This window comes from Eutrigla gurnardus (assembly GCF_963514095.1).
Source record: "Eutrigla gurnardus genome assembly, chromosome: 6".
Taxonomy (NCBI): Eukaryota; Metazoa; Chordata; class Actinopteri; order Perciformes; family Triglidae; genus Eutrigla; species Eutrigla gurnardus.
Genome location: NC_139920.1, coordinates 23036904 through 23055806, shown reverse-complemented (window position 1 = coordinate 23055806; position 18903 = coordinate 23036904). Strand labels below are relative to the sequence as shown.

Here is an 18903-nt window from a genome sequence, read left to right as displayed (position 1 = left end):
AGTTCATGGGGAGTGATGTGTTCAGGTACAGGTCATGTGTTGTAAAGTTATCAATCATTTTTGCACGGTGGGGTTTAAGATATAATTAATTGGTGATCCAAACAATAACAAATATACACAGTTCGACGCTGAAACAGCTTATCTAAACTAGATTTGAAAAAAAGTAAATGGTGGAGAAAAAAATCCATTGTTGAAATTTGGATTTAAATGTGTCTGCAGTGACCCCTGCAGGGCAGGTGAGAGGGGAAAGGGCGGTCTGTGTGAAGTGGGGGCGGGGGCCTGAGGAGGAGAGGCCCTACCTGTCCTCATTAGGGCGGGATCTCTTATATTAATTATTTTCATGCTAATCCTGCTACTACTTTATACCAAAACAAAGTCAAGCATAGCAAAATTGCAGTTAAGTGATAGATGGATTCATATTAGAAATAAATAGCATAAAAATTGCAAACTACTTTGAAACAAATTACAAAACAAATTTCTGTTTTTCAGGACTACCTTTCCATATTTCCAATCAAGCAGTAGCTAGCCACTTGCGTTAGCCAATGCAACCAACCAGCAGTGTTTGGACTGGGGAAGCTCAGCCGGGAAACAGATGAACAGCTTGCTTTTAAGAAGCCATTGTTTTCTGCCTAATTTCCCGTTTAACGTAAGAAAGAAGCAATATTAGCCAACTAAAACAACATCATGCCAGGGATTGGTTTTCCTACCAATGCTGAATTATCTACATAGCTGGCTGCCATAACTACCCTCTAAGAGTCTATCTGGTCATTCAATTCAACATCCACGAATCAAACAAAAACTCCTTACACCCTCACTCTCTCTGCTTATTCCAGGTGGACTATGCAGTGATTGCGTCACAAGCGGGAGCCACCCTCAACAACCTGTTGAGTCACGCCCAGGAGCTGGTGGCCAAGCTACGCTCCCTGCAACTGGACCAACGGGAGTTCGTCTGCCTCAAGTTCCTGGTCCTTTTCAGCCTGGGTAAGTCTCTGAAATCCCTGAAGTGGGGAAATTTGAGGGGGGTGACACAGAAAAGGGGTTCCTGGGCAATTGTTCCTGCCCCATGATAAGTTGCTGCATGTGGCCAAGAGAGACGGGAAGGAGGCAGAGGTGGGAGGGGAGGAAGGAATGGGTGAATGGTCTGGAAGGGGCAGAGAAAGTGTGGAAGGAAGGAAGGAAGGAAGGAAGGAAGGAAGGAAGGAAGGAAGGAAGGAAGATGTCCTCTTCCAACTGAGAAAGGGAGAAGGCAACCTTTCAAATTGCATACTAGGTATTAGCATGCAATTTAAGGTCCCTTTCATGGAAACCACTTTAATTACATGCTAGGTAGATGGGAATGTAAAACTGATTTTGTAATTAAGGTGTTGCTCTCTATTCCAATATTAGAAGGAATAAATGATAAAAGATGCATGATTAAGTTATTCAGAGAATTGATCGTGGTATTTTATGTATCATGGGATGTTGGAACAAGCCAAGAGGTTAGATTTGTGGTGCATTTGGGATTTTCTTTTTTCTCCCTCTATCCATCTCCGTTTTATGCTTTGGCAGGTCAGAAAAGGAAAGGAGGGAGTTGGGGGTCAACTGAGAAGGGGAGAAGGGAGGAAGGAAAGGAGGAGAAGTCGGAGATGGGAGAATGATGGAGTGGGGAGACAGAGTGGGAATTGGTGGGAGGCTGGATGGATGGGTGGGAGGGAGCCGAGGCTGGGAAGAGAGAGAGGGGGAGCATGGGATTTGGGAGGGTATGGGGAAGAGGAGGGATAAGTAGCCAAATGAGTTAAGAGACGAAGAGAAGGGGTACATTGATGTGTGTGTGTGTGTGTGTGTGTGTGCAAGTGTGTGCGCGCACGTGCATGTGTATGTGTTCAGATCCCAAAGCTGCTCTCCACTCTCTAAGCCGAGGTCAGACATTGCCAGGAGACTGTCATCTCTGTCTCTTTCCTAACAAGTTTGCAGCAAATGGCCTCTGAGGAACACACACACACACACACACACACACACACACACACACACACACACACACTCCACCAAACCTATTTTAACATCCTACATTACTGGAGCCAATGATGTCAAGGTAGCTTCACTCTACCTGGCCTCTCTATGGCACCGAGCACAGCAGTGGCATACATACGATGAATATTTTTTCCTCATCCTCAGCTAGCTTCTCTAAACAAAGAAACAAAGGGCTAATGAACTGCTAAGCAAAAGCGCACACATACACACACACACACACACACACATACAGTACACACACACTGAGGTGATCAGGCAGGATTAATGTTTGTGTTAGTGGTGTTTGTCGAAGAAAGAGGGAGGGATGGGGGGTGGATTTCAGCAGGGCTTTGGAGTCTGTGTGCATGAGTTGTGTTGTGTGTGTGTGTGTGTGTGTGTGTGTGTGTGTGTGTGTGTACGGGGCAGGGGTGTTGCTGGGGCTCAGGGTCTAAATAATTTGGCAGAAACATCATCCATAATGAAAGGCTCACCTGAGGGATGTGTATCGCCCCCGGCAGTGCCTCTTCAGGCCTCCCGTGAAAGAAGCCCCGACACAGACGGCGAGGAGCTGGTTGTGGGGATCAGTGTTCGGGGGGGGGGGAGTTCGGAGGAGGGACTCAAAGTAATGTAAAGCCTAGAGATTTTTAGAATTGATCTGATTAATATCTCACAGCTGAATAGAGATGTGAGGTTGGAGATGCATACGTTTACCTATGAGGGGAAGGTGCATCGGGTGGCAATGAGGAAAGCAGGTGTGCTTTCATGCATCTGTGTGTGTGTGTGTTCACACTGCTGCTTTTCAACTACAAAACACAACTAGAGACCCTTTTCGCGATAGGACCACACCAGCCTCAACACGAGCGGGACCAGGGACGTGAATGACCCCTACCCCCCTACTTCCGGTGGCCTTTGCTCGGACCACACCCATCTTTGAACTTGGCTTCCACTTTGATTCCAACGAATGTAACGTTTTTGTGACTGCGACTTACAACAGCACACCCACATGGACTCCCAACAGCAGCAGCGTCACTGGTCATTAATATAAATGGTAGTGAAATGAGTCATGAAAGGAGCTATGCACTGGATGCCAAACTAAACGATTAAAAGCCCTCCTCTTCATCAGCTTCATTTAATCTAATCATCTGTACTCTCAGATGAGTCATCTTCATCATGACACTGGTTTGATACGGGGAACAACTGCTTTCTACTTTAGTGTTTACATGACCTTTTAACACATCTGAGGAAGTACTGATACGTCTTCTACTCTCCCATGGACAGAGTGGTATTTTTCTCTTCTCATTCTGCTTGTGTCTCAGTGGTCCTCCCTCTCTCTCCCCATCTCTCTCTTTCTTCATCGCTTTCTGTGGATGGATCGCTCCACTTCCTCCCCGTCACGAGAGCTCTTAGTTAGGCCGGTTGTCGATAAAGACGGGGATATATAGATGTCAGCTGAGAGGAGACACTTGTCCTGATCTGTGGGTTTGTCTTTCTCTGTCTGCTGTCACTCTTTGCTCGTCTTAAGTGCAGGCTTTCACTCTCTATCAAGGAAGAGATTATCACTCTCAGGGCATTGATCTCGGAAGGGTTTGTAGGACTGTGAGCGATGACTGTGGGTGTTGAGCAAGAGATCCACAAAATTGCAGAGAGAGAGAGAGAGAGAGAGAGAGAGAGAGAGAGAGAGCTGCCTGGGTCAGAGTTCAGTAAAGGTTTACTACTGGTAGTCGTATGGTGTCAGAACACTTAATGGTACTTTGATTTCCTTTAAAAGGCTTACAGGCCTAATAGAACGGCTGGTGACATGAAAGCCTGAAGGTCAAAAGTTCAAATTCAGACAGAGGAAGGTTAATAAAAAAGACTCTTATCCCCCACTTAAATTGGAATTAACTTCAAACTGCACTGTATAGTATATGTGAATGATTGCAGGCAAAATGAGTAAATGCTGTAATATTATGATGCTTGAAATCTGCTTAGACCTCCCAAAAAATGTCAACGCCAAAAAAAAAAAAAAAAATGAATGGCAAGCTTTACTGATCAACTTTCAACAAAACTCCTGCAGATGTATGCCTGATGCATGCCACCACACGGAGCGTTTCCATACTGGCATGTGCAGATGACAGAGGTCAGAGAGCGTTCAGCCAGCCAACCAGTTAACCCAGCTCCACAGGTCAGACCCCATCAGGTGTAATTGGGTGAGACAGGCGCTGCCAGTCCTCGTCAGCCGAGAGGAGAACCAGAGTAGCTGCCAGACCAGCGCCGGGGTGGTAAATGCTCCCAGCGGACGGAGCAGATTTGTGGACACAGCCCTAAATAATGCTCTCATATTGAAGCCTTTAGATGGAACAAAGCTGGCGAAAAAGCTGCTCAAACTGTGGAGAGTTAAGATTTGAATTCCTCTAAATCCAAAAGGCAAGAAGGTAGTTCTATTAACGACGTAAACTTAATTTCCAGGTGTTTCCCCTTAAGTTACTTTAAATGGAAGAATGACTAAATACTGGAAATACACTGATCCATAACGTCATGCATGGGTTTTTTATTGTTTTTTTTATTCGCCCATTGCAGCAGTTTATTTGAACATGTCATTTCAGGCGGCAACTGATTATTATTTTATTACTGATTAATGTGTCAATTAGTTTCTTCAATAATCTATCAATCAAAAAAATATAATTACTTCCAGCTCTGGTACCAGATATCCAAAACTGACATCATTTTCTTGTATGCCTTTTAAATAAAAGGATAGAAAATTATCCAAATGTTCCTCTCAGCTGTTGAAAGTCAAAATAATACAGTAAAACACCAAAAAATATGGATTTCTCAATATAAAGCCCTTTAATACAATGTAATGAATATTCAAAACACGATGGAATGTTGTCTAGTCTGCAGTAATGTTGGCTGCTCTTTTATTATAGGTCAGTGATCAGAAATCAGTAGTGTTTTCCATTCATAAGAAGCCAAGACAGCCAGTGATTCAAGAGCTGCCTCAGCACCACATTAGCTGTCTGTCAAGTGATTAGTCAGTGCTCCGAGGCGGGAGTTTAGAGACACCCACCTATCCATCCCCTCCCGCCCTCCATCCCTCACCACCATCCGGCCCCCTCTTGCATTGTCTCTTCTCTCATTGCTGTGCCCTTTCTCCCACTTTTTTCCTTCTTCAAATCCATCTCTGCATCGCCTCTATCTATCACAGCTCCATCCTCACATCCGCCTCCGTCGCCCCTCGTTTATCTTCACCCACATCTCACCCGCCATTCGTCTCTCTTTCCCCCCTCCCTCAGCGTGTCCTCCACTCCGTTCCTTCCTCGCAATGTCTTAACTACCAAATGGGTTCCTCTTAAAACAACATTAAGAATACCTCAATACTGTAAATGACAAGAGACTCTGCGATGAGTACAATCTTATTGAAATAAAAAAAATGTGAGAAAATGTGTCACAAAAACTTTTCAATAGTGATTCAACATTGATTTTGTTTACCCATCTTGCTTTAACCCACCTCTCCATTTACCTTTCCATTCCTAACTGATCCCCCCCCCCCCCCCCAACAACCACACTCCTATTGCAGGGATCTCTCATTAGCATGTTTCGTGCGCCGCACAGTGAAGACAGGTTTTGTGCACCGCGAGGTCAGACACCAATCTGCTGACAACAACACAAACAGAGCAAACGTGATTAACCTTGATGAAAAAAGACATGTACTCTCTCTCTCTCTCTCTCTCTCCCCTACTCACTCACTCTCTCTCTCTCTCTCTCTATCATATTTGTTTCTCCGCACAATGAGAGGAGAAAAAAAAAAAGAAACATGTAATTCCCAGACAGGCACGTCCTAATTAAGCAACATCCGAGGCTGCTCAGAATCAATGCCCTGATCCCTGGCCAGCGAAGCGAGAGAGAGAGAGAGAGAGAGAGAGAGAGAGAGAGAGAGAGAGAGAGAGAGCTGGCTAATTCATGCAAACCACCACCCCCCCCTCCCCACGTAACGCCTGGCAAATATTCATTTCCTGAAACGAACCAAATCATTTACAATTCGGTCGGGGATTGATTAACATCGAGAGGCAGCGACGGTTCAATATTTATACCCAACTGAGACCGTGGTAGGGGCCAAATAATGGAGCATGTAACCGGATAACAATGCTTCACAACTTAATTACAGGCAACGAAATAGGAGTTTTCCCTTTTTTTCTGTGCTGCTTGCTGTGTGGGACGCAGCGCTTTTTTTTCAAGTCAACAGAATGGAGACATCAGCTGTACTTTTGACCTGATCAATACACAGTATGAAGGTACTGTTGGTGTATGGTTTGTTAGGTCTCTGGCCTAACGGGAAGCCTTGACTCAACATGAAATGTGACCGTCTCTTCCTGCTCTCGGGAGGGACCAGGAAACATCAGGATTAGTCAACAAAGCATATTTAACTAAAGGAAATAGCAGAAATTACAGGTGTTAAAAAAAAACCTTATATCCCCACAAGGTAGTAGATGTGATTGTTTACAATATAGTACAAATACAGCGTGTGTACACTGTGGGGACAAAAGTCAGTTCAAATTGTGGAGACTCACAACCCTCCAAGCGTGGACACTTGCATGCATGCTCTATGTCAGGGATCTTCAACAGGGGGGTCCGGGACACCTAGGGGGTCCGCAGTGTTACTGCAGGGGGGTCCCAGGAATTATTTGATCCCAAACCTTTTTTTTTCTTCAAAATTACAACTTAACATGAATACAACAATTTAAATATGAATCTGTCAACAATTATTATTTTAATGGCTTAGCATTGTATACATACATCATTACAAAGTACTGTTATACATGGCACTACAGGCTGCACTACACATTATTATTGGCCCGGTTTAATAAGGAACACAATTTTATACAATAATAGGGGGTCCCTCCACTGTGTCACAATCAGCCAAGGGGGGTCCTTGACCTCTGCTCTCTTATTACATGTGAAGAAACAAAAAACAATCTAATGATAAAGATTAATTCACTAAAAACATAAAATAAAATAGACGTATGACAGAGGATATGAATTATGGAGAAGGGGTGGGATTAAATAAGTGTATACTTCTTCCTTTGTAGTTTGTAGTGAGATTTTATTTTCCGTATGACACAATTTTGACATGTTTGAAATCAAATCTAAAATCTAATCTAAGACTTTGAAGTCGATACACGAGGTTTACAGACATTTCTCAAGTTTCCACTCGATATAAACACAGATACCGTGCGACCCACGTGTGTGTGACCTGTAGAAGGAATAATGCAACATGTGTTTCTGCGTGAGTGCACACAAGCAAGCAGCCACAGACACTTCGACTAATGACGGCGTGCCCCACAAATAACAGATTCAGCGGCTTTGGATTGGTGCAATGACAGCCGTAATGGGAAACACAGTAGCTGTGATTGCAGCGGGGTCTAACACTATAAATGCATGTATACGGTTCATAAAGTGGATTCCACGTACGGAGCGACTGCATCTAGTGCTTTTTCATCACGCTCTCTTTCGGAAAGTTGGGGCGAAGTGCCTCGGCAAACACACGTGCTGATTGAGGAGTATTGGACTCTCATCTTTCAAACAAATCTTTTGTTTTTTTACCCTCCTGTGGGAAAATCAATGCGATGCAGGAAACAAACAAAAAATAAAAAAAATATTCACTCAAACTTTGTCCCCCAACGGGAAGAGCCAAAACCCCCAGCTAATCATGTTTGAGTGTCCCGACTTTTTCTTTCATCTCATCAGGAGTAGGTGGGAGTGTGCCCTAAAGCAATGAACCTAATACTTCTGCCTATTTTCTGTCAATTTTAGCCTAAGAAATCTAACATGGCGTGCGGTCGGATCCCGACGCCGGCCGCCACTTTGTAGGGAATTCCAGGTAATGAGGCCGTCTAAAAGGCTTTCAGACTTTATCAAGCAATAAAAGCTCCAGGTCTCCAGCCTGCCACTATTACCTGGCAAAAAACTGCAGGCTGTTGTCATTAAGCGGTGTGTTGTGGTGGTGGCGGCGGTGGGGATATTTAGGATCGCTTCCTCTCACCCTTGACCCCCCGCCCCCTTTAGCCTCAGCCTTATATCTCGCCCCGAGATACGTTACAGTTTCCTGATAGATTTCGACATTTCCCCAGATTATCTCCAAAGCATCCTTACAATTTACAGCTAAGGTCTTGCCTTGTTTCTTCTCTTTCGTCTTATCACATTCTCCCAAGGAGTGATATGGTGATTATGTTGACACTCTTTATCTGGTTCCAAACAAGGACAGCTATCAGAGAGTAAAGCAACATAAGAAGAGCCGTTTGTTTACTCAGGGATTTGTAAAATGGTGGACCCCGGTAGTAAACACTTAGCCATAAATAATTGATAAGACAAAAAAAAATGAGGGAATCTGATAGAGAGCATAGTCTACTGGAGTCAAAGGACAGTGACATAATTATACATATGTATTAACCTATTTATGTTATCTTAATGTGAATCCACAGTATCGCCTCCAACTTCTACTACATTTTGACATCTGTATGACGTGCATCTTACAGGGGCGATTCTCGGATCATACCATGCCATGACGGGCTTGGGGGTGTCTGTTGTATTTTCGTTGTTAAAATATTAAGTTTAAAGTAAACCACACACTGTCTATGTTATTTTTTACCATGTTTAAGCTTGTCAAACACGGACTTGTATTTAAAAAACAATAGTTTTTATATCGCATTTATCAATATTTTTAAGGGGTGCTGGTACTCAATTAAGGGGCTAAAGCAACCCTAAAAACGGGCTAGATATGCCTATTATCACAGTGGAATATATGTTACTAATGTAAGCGTATCAAGGTCAAAAATACCTGATTAATCAAACATTCATTTGAATTCCTTCACCTTTAGAAAATGTTCTTATTAATAGAAGTTTATAATGAGCAAACATATAACACCATCACTGCACAAGTAGCCTAATAGAAATCTTAAAGCATGTGACGTTATCTCGAGTTAGTGCTCCTGCAACAAGTAGTACAAGTAAAGTTATCTCTCCAGTAACTATCCACGCCCAGTAACAGTCGTAACACATGCAGCCACGGTCCTGCATTCCTACCCGAGCGCGGTGACGTCTGCGGGGTGGCAGGAGGATTTAACACACACTTTAACCCACTGCCCCCTCGCTGAAAAGCAAGACAAGACAAATCCCCTAAACTTCTTCTCCCCTCCATCAATACACTCACTAACTACCGTGGCAGTGAGCACAACCAGACAAATGCTTCTGTAAAAGTTTGTTTCTTTTTTTTCCCCCCACTAAAGAAAAACACCTTTTCCCCCCCATTCCATCTCCTCCTCCGCTCCTCCAATGCACTCCCATGTGGGGTGATTTAAGATGGGCAAGCTATGGAGAAACTGTTGCCCTCCATCTCTCCCCTCCCCCCCACATTCTCCCTCTCCCTCGGCCTTATTACAGGCTGTCAGTTTATTATAAAACATTAGGAAAGCAGAGGGACACTTGCAGTTACTGTCCTATCGATCGGCAGGGATAGATTCTGTGATTTAGAGTCCGCCTCTGCTCGCGCCCTCCACATACTCGGCCTCCTATTAAGGCACCGGCGCTTTGCTTTTGCTATTGATGTCTCAACATTAACAGTTACAAGCTGCTACAGAAAATCAATGTTCAACTTTTATTACCGGGCTGCATAACGCAGAGGACCTCCCGCCAGCTGGTACTTAGCAGTCAAAAGGAGGCGCGGAATGGTCCGCCTTCACCACGTCAGGTGTTTTCTAAGTGATATCTGCAGTAATATCAATCCGGTTGCGCTGCATGTAGGGGATTGAGGGGGCCTAAGAGCTTAAGGGGTACAGCATAGGAAAGCGTAGCTCAACCAAACAAAATAGAAATATGCTTGTAAATATCAGTCTCCTGCACCTGGACAGAGAACGTGAGTGTGCAGCGAAGGGCTTATTGAAAAAGCCTCACGCCGAATAGTTTTTCTCACATAAAGTGCCAAACATTTGAATCTCGTTGAAACAGCCCCGTTAACACGCGTTCCAGTTGTCGGCCGCAAAAAACACAGCATACCACCTTAATGTCATCAAGCTAAAATAACGATTGATCCCTTACACCGCCGACCGACCATCCATCCATCCATCCATCCATCATCAGCATCAACCTGGATGTGTGTGCGCTACCCGGGTAGCATGGATCTAGCGCGGCTGAGGCCTCTCAAACATTTATGAGGAGCTACCGAGCACTGGTACGGCAGCCCCTTCTGGGACAAACAGCCCCCGGTCCTGTACTCTCAGTCCCGATCAATGGAACTCAAGTTCATTACACACACTTTTCAGCCGAACGGCAGCAACAGATTTTCTCCCTCCCACCCCCCCCGATCGGCGCGCAGCCCACCGCTGGGGCTGCATTACACTTGCTTGTTTACGTGACTACGTGTACAAGGGGAAGACGGGGGCAGGCAGTGTGTATCTCTGTATGTGTGTGTGTGTGTGTGTGTGTGTGTGTGTGTGTATGCTCCCAGTGGCCACAGCTTGAGGTTATCATTATGTACCTGTCGGTCCGTTGCAATGCTAATGCTAATGCATTCTCAGTGGCCACGGTTTCGGGGGTCCCAGCGCTGTGTTAGCTAGGTTGCTACTCCTCCCCAATTAGAGGCTGAGGGATGTCTGTTTGGGGCAGGGAGGACAGGCCTGGGCTACCCAGGGCCCTGCGGAGAACCGGCTCACATTAGTCAAGGAAAACAGACTCAGAGAACAAATAGTGCATACATTGGAGCGCTGCAGAATGAAAAAAAAAAAAAACACTCATTTGAATGATTTGTTGACTAGAGACCGTCTCCTCCATGGATGTGATTTTGTGCATCTTAAAACATTTAGGGGACTTTTTTTTTTATTATTATTTTTAGAGACAGTGCAAACTTAAACATGTTTTTTTAACTAAATGATGTGCTAATCTTGACACATCTTCCCAAATATATATAAAAAAATCTACATTCCATGGGTTGAACGTGGCTCAATCAAAAGATGCCCTCTAATAACTCTAAGGGGGGTGTCGCTGAGCAACTCCTGCCTCACACACATCCACTGTGAGGACTGTGTGTGTCTGTGGGAGAGTGACAGGCCGGCAGGCAAAAAACAACTTCCACAATCGCACACCAGCATATTGATCAGACCGCCTGCCTCGACCTTACTTAAACATTACACATGCACTGCAGCAAAGAGTTACACAACCCTCCCCGAGGAGCTCGCTCAATCAGCGATCACTCTTTCATCATTGCTTTTTCTTTCCTTTTCTTGCCTTTACACATTCTCATTCACACACACATACACACACACAACAGGGGTGCTACAATATTTTACTCAAGTAAAAGTAAGAGTACTTAATCCGTTACATTAACAATAGGTGTATAACGCTTTATTATACTACTGTAAAATATATAAAAAATAGTCTTTACACTACAAACCAGTTAATGTAAAATATTAAATTAATCTTAACAGCAACAACACCCCTCCTGTCCACCCAACAGATGCGGGCATAGAAACAACAGATTATTAATTATAAATATACAACATGCCTTCCTGGCCTGTGTTGCCTCACAAGAATTAACCAGAAGCGAGACAATTAAACTAAATGACCAACAACCAATAAAACGAGCAGTAAAACGTTTTTTTTTTTTTTTTGAGCCAACAACAGAATAAAGCAAATCAAAGCAGACGACGTGGACACGAATAAACAATATAACACATATTACAGCAAACTGCTACAAGACTGCAGCTTGCAGTGCAACCACTTTGCCAAGCAACAACGTGGTTGTTGAGGTTCCCGTCCGACCAGATAGTGTATTGTTGTTGTTGTACTCACCAGGTCCCAACGGCACCGCAAAGTCCTCCACGATCCCGTGCACCTGGTTCAACTTGTGTATCCGGTCTAACTCACAGCAACCGGTCCAGTCGGCCTCTCTGGTCCCCAGTAGAAACGGTCCATTCTGGCCTATCTGGTCCCCAGTAGAAAGGGTCAATTCCGGCCTCTCTGGTCCCCAGTAGAAACGGTCCATTCTGGCCTCTCTGGTCCCCAGTAGAAAGGGTCCATTCTGGCCTTTCTGGTCCCCAGTAGAAACGGTCCATTCGGGGCTCTCTGGTCCCAAAAGAAACGGTCCATTCGGTCTCTCTGATCCCACCAAGCTCTTCGTCACATCGGGGACCAGTAATATCAGACAGCGGAGAGTCCTTACACACCTCACTAAAGGTAGAAGTTTCTCAATTAATGCAGAAGGCGACGCTGTTTGATTCTGCGTATTAGCTTGTTAGCATTTAGCATGTTAGCGCGCCACAACGTTTCAGCTCATAAACATCGTAGGTTTGGCACTTAGCATGCTAGACAGATGGCGCATGAGTCATTCATTAAGATAGAGGGTTTTAAAAAAATATGTTCAGGTGCAACGACGCTACTTCAGAATCACTACCCAGGATGTTACACTGTTGTGATTTGTGTGTGCTTTAAAGTGGTGCCAATTCCGCCGCCGCCCGGCGTGAACTCGATCGCACGTGAACGCGCGCGCGTTTTAGCGTAGCTATCATATCCGCAGACACCTGCAGGTTCTCCTCTGCTCGCTGACGTCATCTCATTTCTTCTGGTCCATTCTCACAGTTCATCAGGACGTTTTCACGCAATTTGTGTTTGTCGATAATAATAATAATAATAGTAATTTTTTTATAGGTGCCTTTCAGAGCCCTCAAGGATATCGTACAGTGAACAAAAGTACAAAATGAAATAAAAAACAAACATTAAGTTAGAATTAGACAGTTGAAATTTGGACAGTTACAATAGCAGGCTACTTAAGTAGCCAATTGAAAACATACTCAAAAATGCACAACTTTGTTACAGCAAGGAAAGTAAATTTAATGTATTCCATCCCTGAAAAACACATATGCTGACATGCACACTGTACTGCACACACACAGACAAGTCACAGTGTGGGCCTATGAAGATGTACATGCACATAAACATGGACATAAAAACACACTATAGGACCTAACCAAAGGATAATGGTGTGGCCCCTTGGGTCTTTAAGCATATCATAGGTCAAATGTTCAAAAATAACAATCCAATCAGGTGGACCTCCAGCTTTACACACCTACTTTGTCAATCATTTGTAACGTTGTAAATGTGAATGGCTTCAACTCCTGCAAGCAAATGCATCAGTGGGAGCTATACAGTATCGGCCGCGACTGCCGCTTTTTACGCAGCAAAAGGCAAATCTTTACGACGAGACGTTTATGGCTGCCATAGCTCATGATGTGTCATTAGTGTTACTCATTGGAGAAGCATTACTATACACAAAACGTAAAAAGGAGGGAATGAACTCAGCAGTGTTGCAAGATAAAGGGGACTTTATGCCCATTTGGGACGGCCTACTGTAATTTAAATCCCCGCTTTTAAAGCGTTTCTTGTTTTTAGAATGAGTGTCCCGCATGTCTGACTCCCTTTTGCAAGCTTGTGAGCCTACATGTGAAAAAAAAAACAAAAAAAAACAGCCCGACGATTAAAGTAGAAGTTAAAAATAATCCTTCTACATTCACCCCACCGCCCCAATATCACAAACGGAGCCCGCCGGCATGGCGGCGATGTCTGGCATTTGGCTTGTCAGCCATTGTGTTCCTGCGTGAATGTGTACAGTGCAGAGGCATGTGTTTAAAGTATGGTGGTGGTAAGCTATACGGCAGTCAGGTGGCTGCTATAAGATTATACACCCTCTTCCCTTTGCTCTTTGAGCTTCTGTGTGTGCGTGCGTGTGGTTGGACAATGTGGGTTACGAGATACTTCTGGAAGGGGCGGCGAACAGCTTTAAGTCGACGGGTGTGTGTGTGTGTGTGTGTGTGTGTGTGTGTGCATGCTGCGCTATGTGTGCACGCGTAACCAGAGACAGTGATTAAACGTTTTCAAGCACAGATGATCCAACAGGTGCTCTGGCACGCTGTCTCTTGTCCTCCCAGCCCTCTCTCTCTCTCTCTCTCTCCCTCTCCCTCTCTCTCTCTCCTGAACCATCACACCTCCTTTCTTGTCTCTTTGTTTTTTTGCACTGAAGGATATTTTAAGCAACAAAGCCCAGTGAGTCCACTGTGTCTTGCACACAGAAGCACACACGTTGAGCATAGCTGTTCCTTGTATTGCATTTAAACAAAAAGAGAGAAAAAAAACCAACAACAACATGGTGGTACAATGGAAAAGCTTTAGAGCTGCTGGTAAATGTCTGAAACAAGTGTCAGGGACCAAAAAGCACATGCCGTAACTTTTTTTTTCACACGCATATCATCAGAAAAAATAATGTTGTGTAATGTTGTAAAGGAATATTCCTGGGCACCGGTGGACTCTTGGCCTGTGCACACTGCCTCAGAGAATAATGTTGTACTTTACTGCCACCTGGCACTGATATCCTAGCTACTGTTGGCATGACAGTGTAGGCCTGTATATTGTCTCAGTGATGTCTGACACACGGAAACCTCAGCAACCTTGTTGTACTTTTATAGAACAATAACATTTCATTTAATGTGAAAGCATGAAAATGCACCTCGAAATGCTTGAAAAGTGCTTGAAATTGAATTTGGAGAAGGTGTAGGACCCCGAGTATAGAAACATCCAGCACAAAACCCCCCAGTTCTCCAAATCAACTCCATCTTTTCCGAGGTGGTGTGTGCAAACATGTCATCTTACATTAGCCCCGGGGTGGAAGGAACAGAACGGCCACCGGCAATCGATAGTTTAGAATAAATTAAACTCCAATTTGCACTTAAGTTGACTCCACTTGTCACATGACAAGAGAACGGAAATCACACAGAGAACAAAGAAGTTTGAAAGAAGGTGTGGAAAACATGCATCACACACTTTAGTCTGCACTCTACCTTCATCATGAGGATGAAGAAAAAAGGATGGGGGGATGTAAAAGGAGAGAGTGCGGGAGAGGAAGGAGTGAGAGAGGGAGAGGGGGGGAAAATGACGCTATGGATTAACTGTCCTTCATGCTGAAAATATACATCCCCAGGCGCTTGGCACTGAATTATTAATTCAAATTTGTCAGAGAAAGAATGAGAGAAATCTATTGACGGGGAGACGGGCCCTTTAATGGTCTCATTAAAGGGGAGGCTTCCCACACCAGGCACCTTCTGTACTGCTGTAGGAGTTTTCGGGGCGATGGGAGGGGGGAGGGGGGGTACTTGACCCCCCAATGATTTTCTGTCACTTTATCATAAACAAGAAAGGTTGACATGCCCCTCCACTCCCCGACGCTCTCCCCTCCACCACCAAACAAACCCTGTGTGTAATTAGCCAAGGGGTGCAAAAGTGCACTGAATGTAAACGAGGTTCACACGCATGCGTTTTGATAGAAATAGACAGCAACAACACACACACATTACACCAGTGTGTGTGTGTGTGTGTGTGTGTGTGTGTGTGTGTGTGCCTGCTCCTACTGTTGCCGACAGGAACAAAAATGAAGCGGAAGGGTATAACGTCCAGAAGAGCCCTGAAGAGTCACCTCGCAGGTGCAGCCGTATTGATTTCTAATTCATTCAAATTTGATTTGTCTCCATCTCGTACACGTCGCTCCGAAAGATCATTACACTCAGATTACACCGAACACAGGGACTTTCACTTCTGGATCTTTGTCCGTCCGATTTTTGAGCCTGTCAGTCAAGCGTTAGCATCATTAGTTGCATATTGCTACATGACTGGGAGCTATTTTGGTGTGTGTGTGTGTGAGTGGGGGAGGGGGGGGGGGGGGGGGGGGGGGTACTATCTGTACAATCCAGATGGCATTAGCAAGGTGAAAGAGCGGGGACCTGTGGGTGCACCGTGCCTTCCGAGGTCAGCTCATTGAAAGGCATTTGGTTCCACCTCCAGGGGGACTGAAGTAGGGGGCAACAAGAAACGGACAGGAGGGGGGGACTAGAGGGACCGACGGTTCATTGCTGATTCAAATCTCTTAGTATCCCTCTGGCAAATAGATTTTCATAATGCTGAGAGAATGCGATTTTCTTTTTTTCTTTTATAGCCAGCAATATTTTGTATCCCAATGAGTCCACAGCTTAAAGAAATGAACAGCAACAAATGAGGGGAAGTTGATTAAAAAATATATATAAATATAAACCACAAAACAGAACAAAAACAGTGTAGCTATGAAACAAGCAAAACCTTTTTGAGTGTTGATTTGAAATAAGGAAGGGTTACCTTGAATCACAGGATGTGGAGCCTCAGTTAATGTCCATTAGGTTTGCAAGGAAGTATTTTCATTATGTATTAATCCAACACGTTTTTAACTGATTAATCGTTAAACATATCATGTGAAAATACTGTATATTTAAAAAAATCACAAGTTACCAGAGCCCAAAAGGTTAAGATGCACAGATATTTGGATCTAGAAAAGCAACAAATCATATGATAAGCCAATACCAAAATATAGGCTATTCTGCTTAATAAGTGACTTAACATATGAATAAATCATTCAAATTCAAATGGATTAATAGACCAATCGTAGCAGCTAAAATGCCCTTGTATCAATCAGACAGCAAATACCTACTACCATCAAAGTACAGTCATACATAACATCCTACACGATAACAAGTCTGAACAATCACTTTAATACTTATTCCCACTGATATCATCCTCCCTGGCTGTGCCCATCTGTTGAAGCCCCTCAAAACCCATAATAACACCACCACAGCCACGACCAACTGATACAGGATGTAAATTTGTTTTCCCCTTCACCTCAGGATAAACCCCCAGCACCTTCCAGCCAGCATAGTCAATGAGAGAAGCTTGTCTTTCCTTTCCCGCTCGGAGCACCTTTTCTCTTGTTTATTTTATGGGACCTAAGGCACTTTTCCCTTCCTCTCAATATCTCTCGACCTCTCTCCATCGCTCCGCCGAGCCTGCCGACCCGTCCTTGGGCGACAGGACTGAACCAGCCGCTACCTGTTTAGCCTAACAACAATAGCAATGTTGTCGGAGGAGGTTTAGATTTGACTTAATATATCCCCAACTGGACGGCGCCAGCTTAATTCTCTTTCATAGCCTGCATGGCGTTCAGCCCCCCCCTCGAGTGGCTTAAGGGAGGGGTTTGATGAGTGGACGGGCAAATTGAGCCTTCATTCTTTATTCGAACGCACTGACAATAGGCCCGTCCCCATCGGTGGCCACAGGTTTCCAGGAACCGTGAGACTGCCGAGTCGTTATTATGCATTGTTAGCGAGGAGGATATTTGGCCTCTGGACATTGAGCTCTCTGTTAGCTGGAGGGCATGAAGCTACAGTATATTACTGCTATGCCGGTGAAATAAAGGGTCACTTTCCAAGATGAAGGGGTCACTGCTCATGGCTTAATGAGGCCTTTGTTGAAAAGGTAAAAAGTTAATGAGTGTAAAGGCTACTTCCTGGGATGCTTTCTCTTCATTAGATACAAAAGGAAAATGTCAAAATGAAAGCAGTCCGCCAAGGGGTGTACAATATGTTAGGGTATCTTGTTGGTGCTACAGTAAATATATGAAAACTGTTGTTGAGAGGCAACAACCAGTATACAGTAAGTATCAACAATATTTCCTTTAACCCCAATTGACAATAAGATGGAATACATTCTTGTCACATGAAAAAAAGAATTACAAAAAAAGCATTTCAAAAGTGTGGATGAGGTATTTCAATGTTAATGTGCGACTAACCCCACTTGATTGCCTTAGGGCACCGGTATGCTCCCAAACAAAGTGCCTGGCAGGTTGAACAGCATCTGAAAACTCTATCCTCCCCCCCAGTCCGACAATTCCTGTCAGTTTCTGATTTTTTTTAAACCCATTTCCTTTTTAATATGTCCCCATCTTTATACACAAACATGCCAGTATATGTCTGTAGTCCAAGTGATGTTATTTAGAAATATGATACATGCTCCTCTTGCATCCCGTCTATCCTTATGATGCTAGTTATCCTTTTAGCCTTTGGTGTAAGTCTCAAAGAACAACCATTAAGCGTAAAGGAGCATGCAACTACAGTTTACCCCCCCATCTCCTGCATTTTGTTCTCGCACATGGAGGCGTCGTATCTGAGAAAGGGAATTCCCCAAACGGGACTTGGAGGAAGAGAAAGGAAGCTTAGAGCTCCGGGGAGAAGGGAAACTTGTTTAGTGGCAAGCATAGATGAGGGAAGCAGAGAGGAAACACACACACACACACACACACACTTCCACGTGCAATGCTGTCAGTGGATTATTGAGTGTGTGTGGTGTGATGGTAAAATTGGGGTAAAGGAGGTTGCTTTTTCTGCATACAAAGCCCAACAGTTGCAGCCTAACTCAGATAATAGCCGACTGAAGTGATACCGTTAACCGCGCTGCCATTGCCCCTTGCACCGCAAACCATATTTGCTCCGATTGCCCTCGCTGCCCCCTGTTTTTTTAACACCAGCACTCGTACACAAACACAAAGCCACATTCTCAGAGCGACAACGCAGCTCTCTACACACGTTGTTGCTTATTTGTAGGCCGTTCCCTCTGTTATCCCGTCGACCCACCGAAGGAGTCAAAGGTTATTGGGTTTCTCTCTGTTCGACGCCCCCCTTCTCTGATTGGAGCCGAGTAGCGAGGCAGATTAATAATGAATAAAGTAGCAGTTTACAATGTTGACTCGATAACAATCAATAGTAGGGGGCAATAAAGAGGACTTGGCCTGGACACGGGTTCAACTCCTTCGCTTCTTTGAAGCGCCGCTGCAGTAGTAAAAAGGTGCTCCGGTTTGAAAGGCTTGTATAAACGCCTATGAAAGGTCCCCTGCTGGAAGGATCAGGAGTTTCCTAATTTGTCTTCCACTCAGGTTTTTAATTGGCCCAAGTTTACTGACAGCACTTGACTCAATAAATTGTTTATGACGCGAGAGTTATCTTTTACGTGTTGTTTTTGGAAACCAGGCAGGAAACACATGTC

The 18903-nt window shown here is 44.3% G+C and overlaps 1 protein-coding gene across 2 annotated transcripts in view; it reads left to right on the top strand.

The window, feature by feature from the left end:
• nr5a2 (nuclear receptor subfamily 5, group A, member 2) overlaps positions 1-18903 on the top strand; it is a 195852-nt gene that overhangs the window by 170556 nt on the left and 6393 nt on the right. For both annotated transcript variants that reach the window (XM_084012269.1, XM_084012268.1), the window contains one exon: positions 834-981. In XM_084012269.1, coding sequence (XP_083868395.1) covers positions 834-981 — 148 coding nt within the window. The remainder of the gene's footprint in view (positions 1-833; positions 982-18903) is intronic.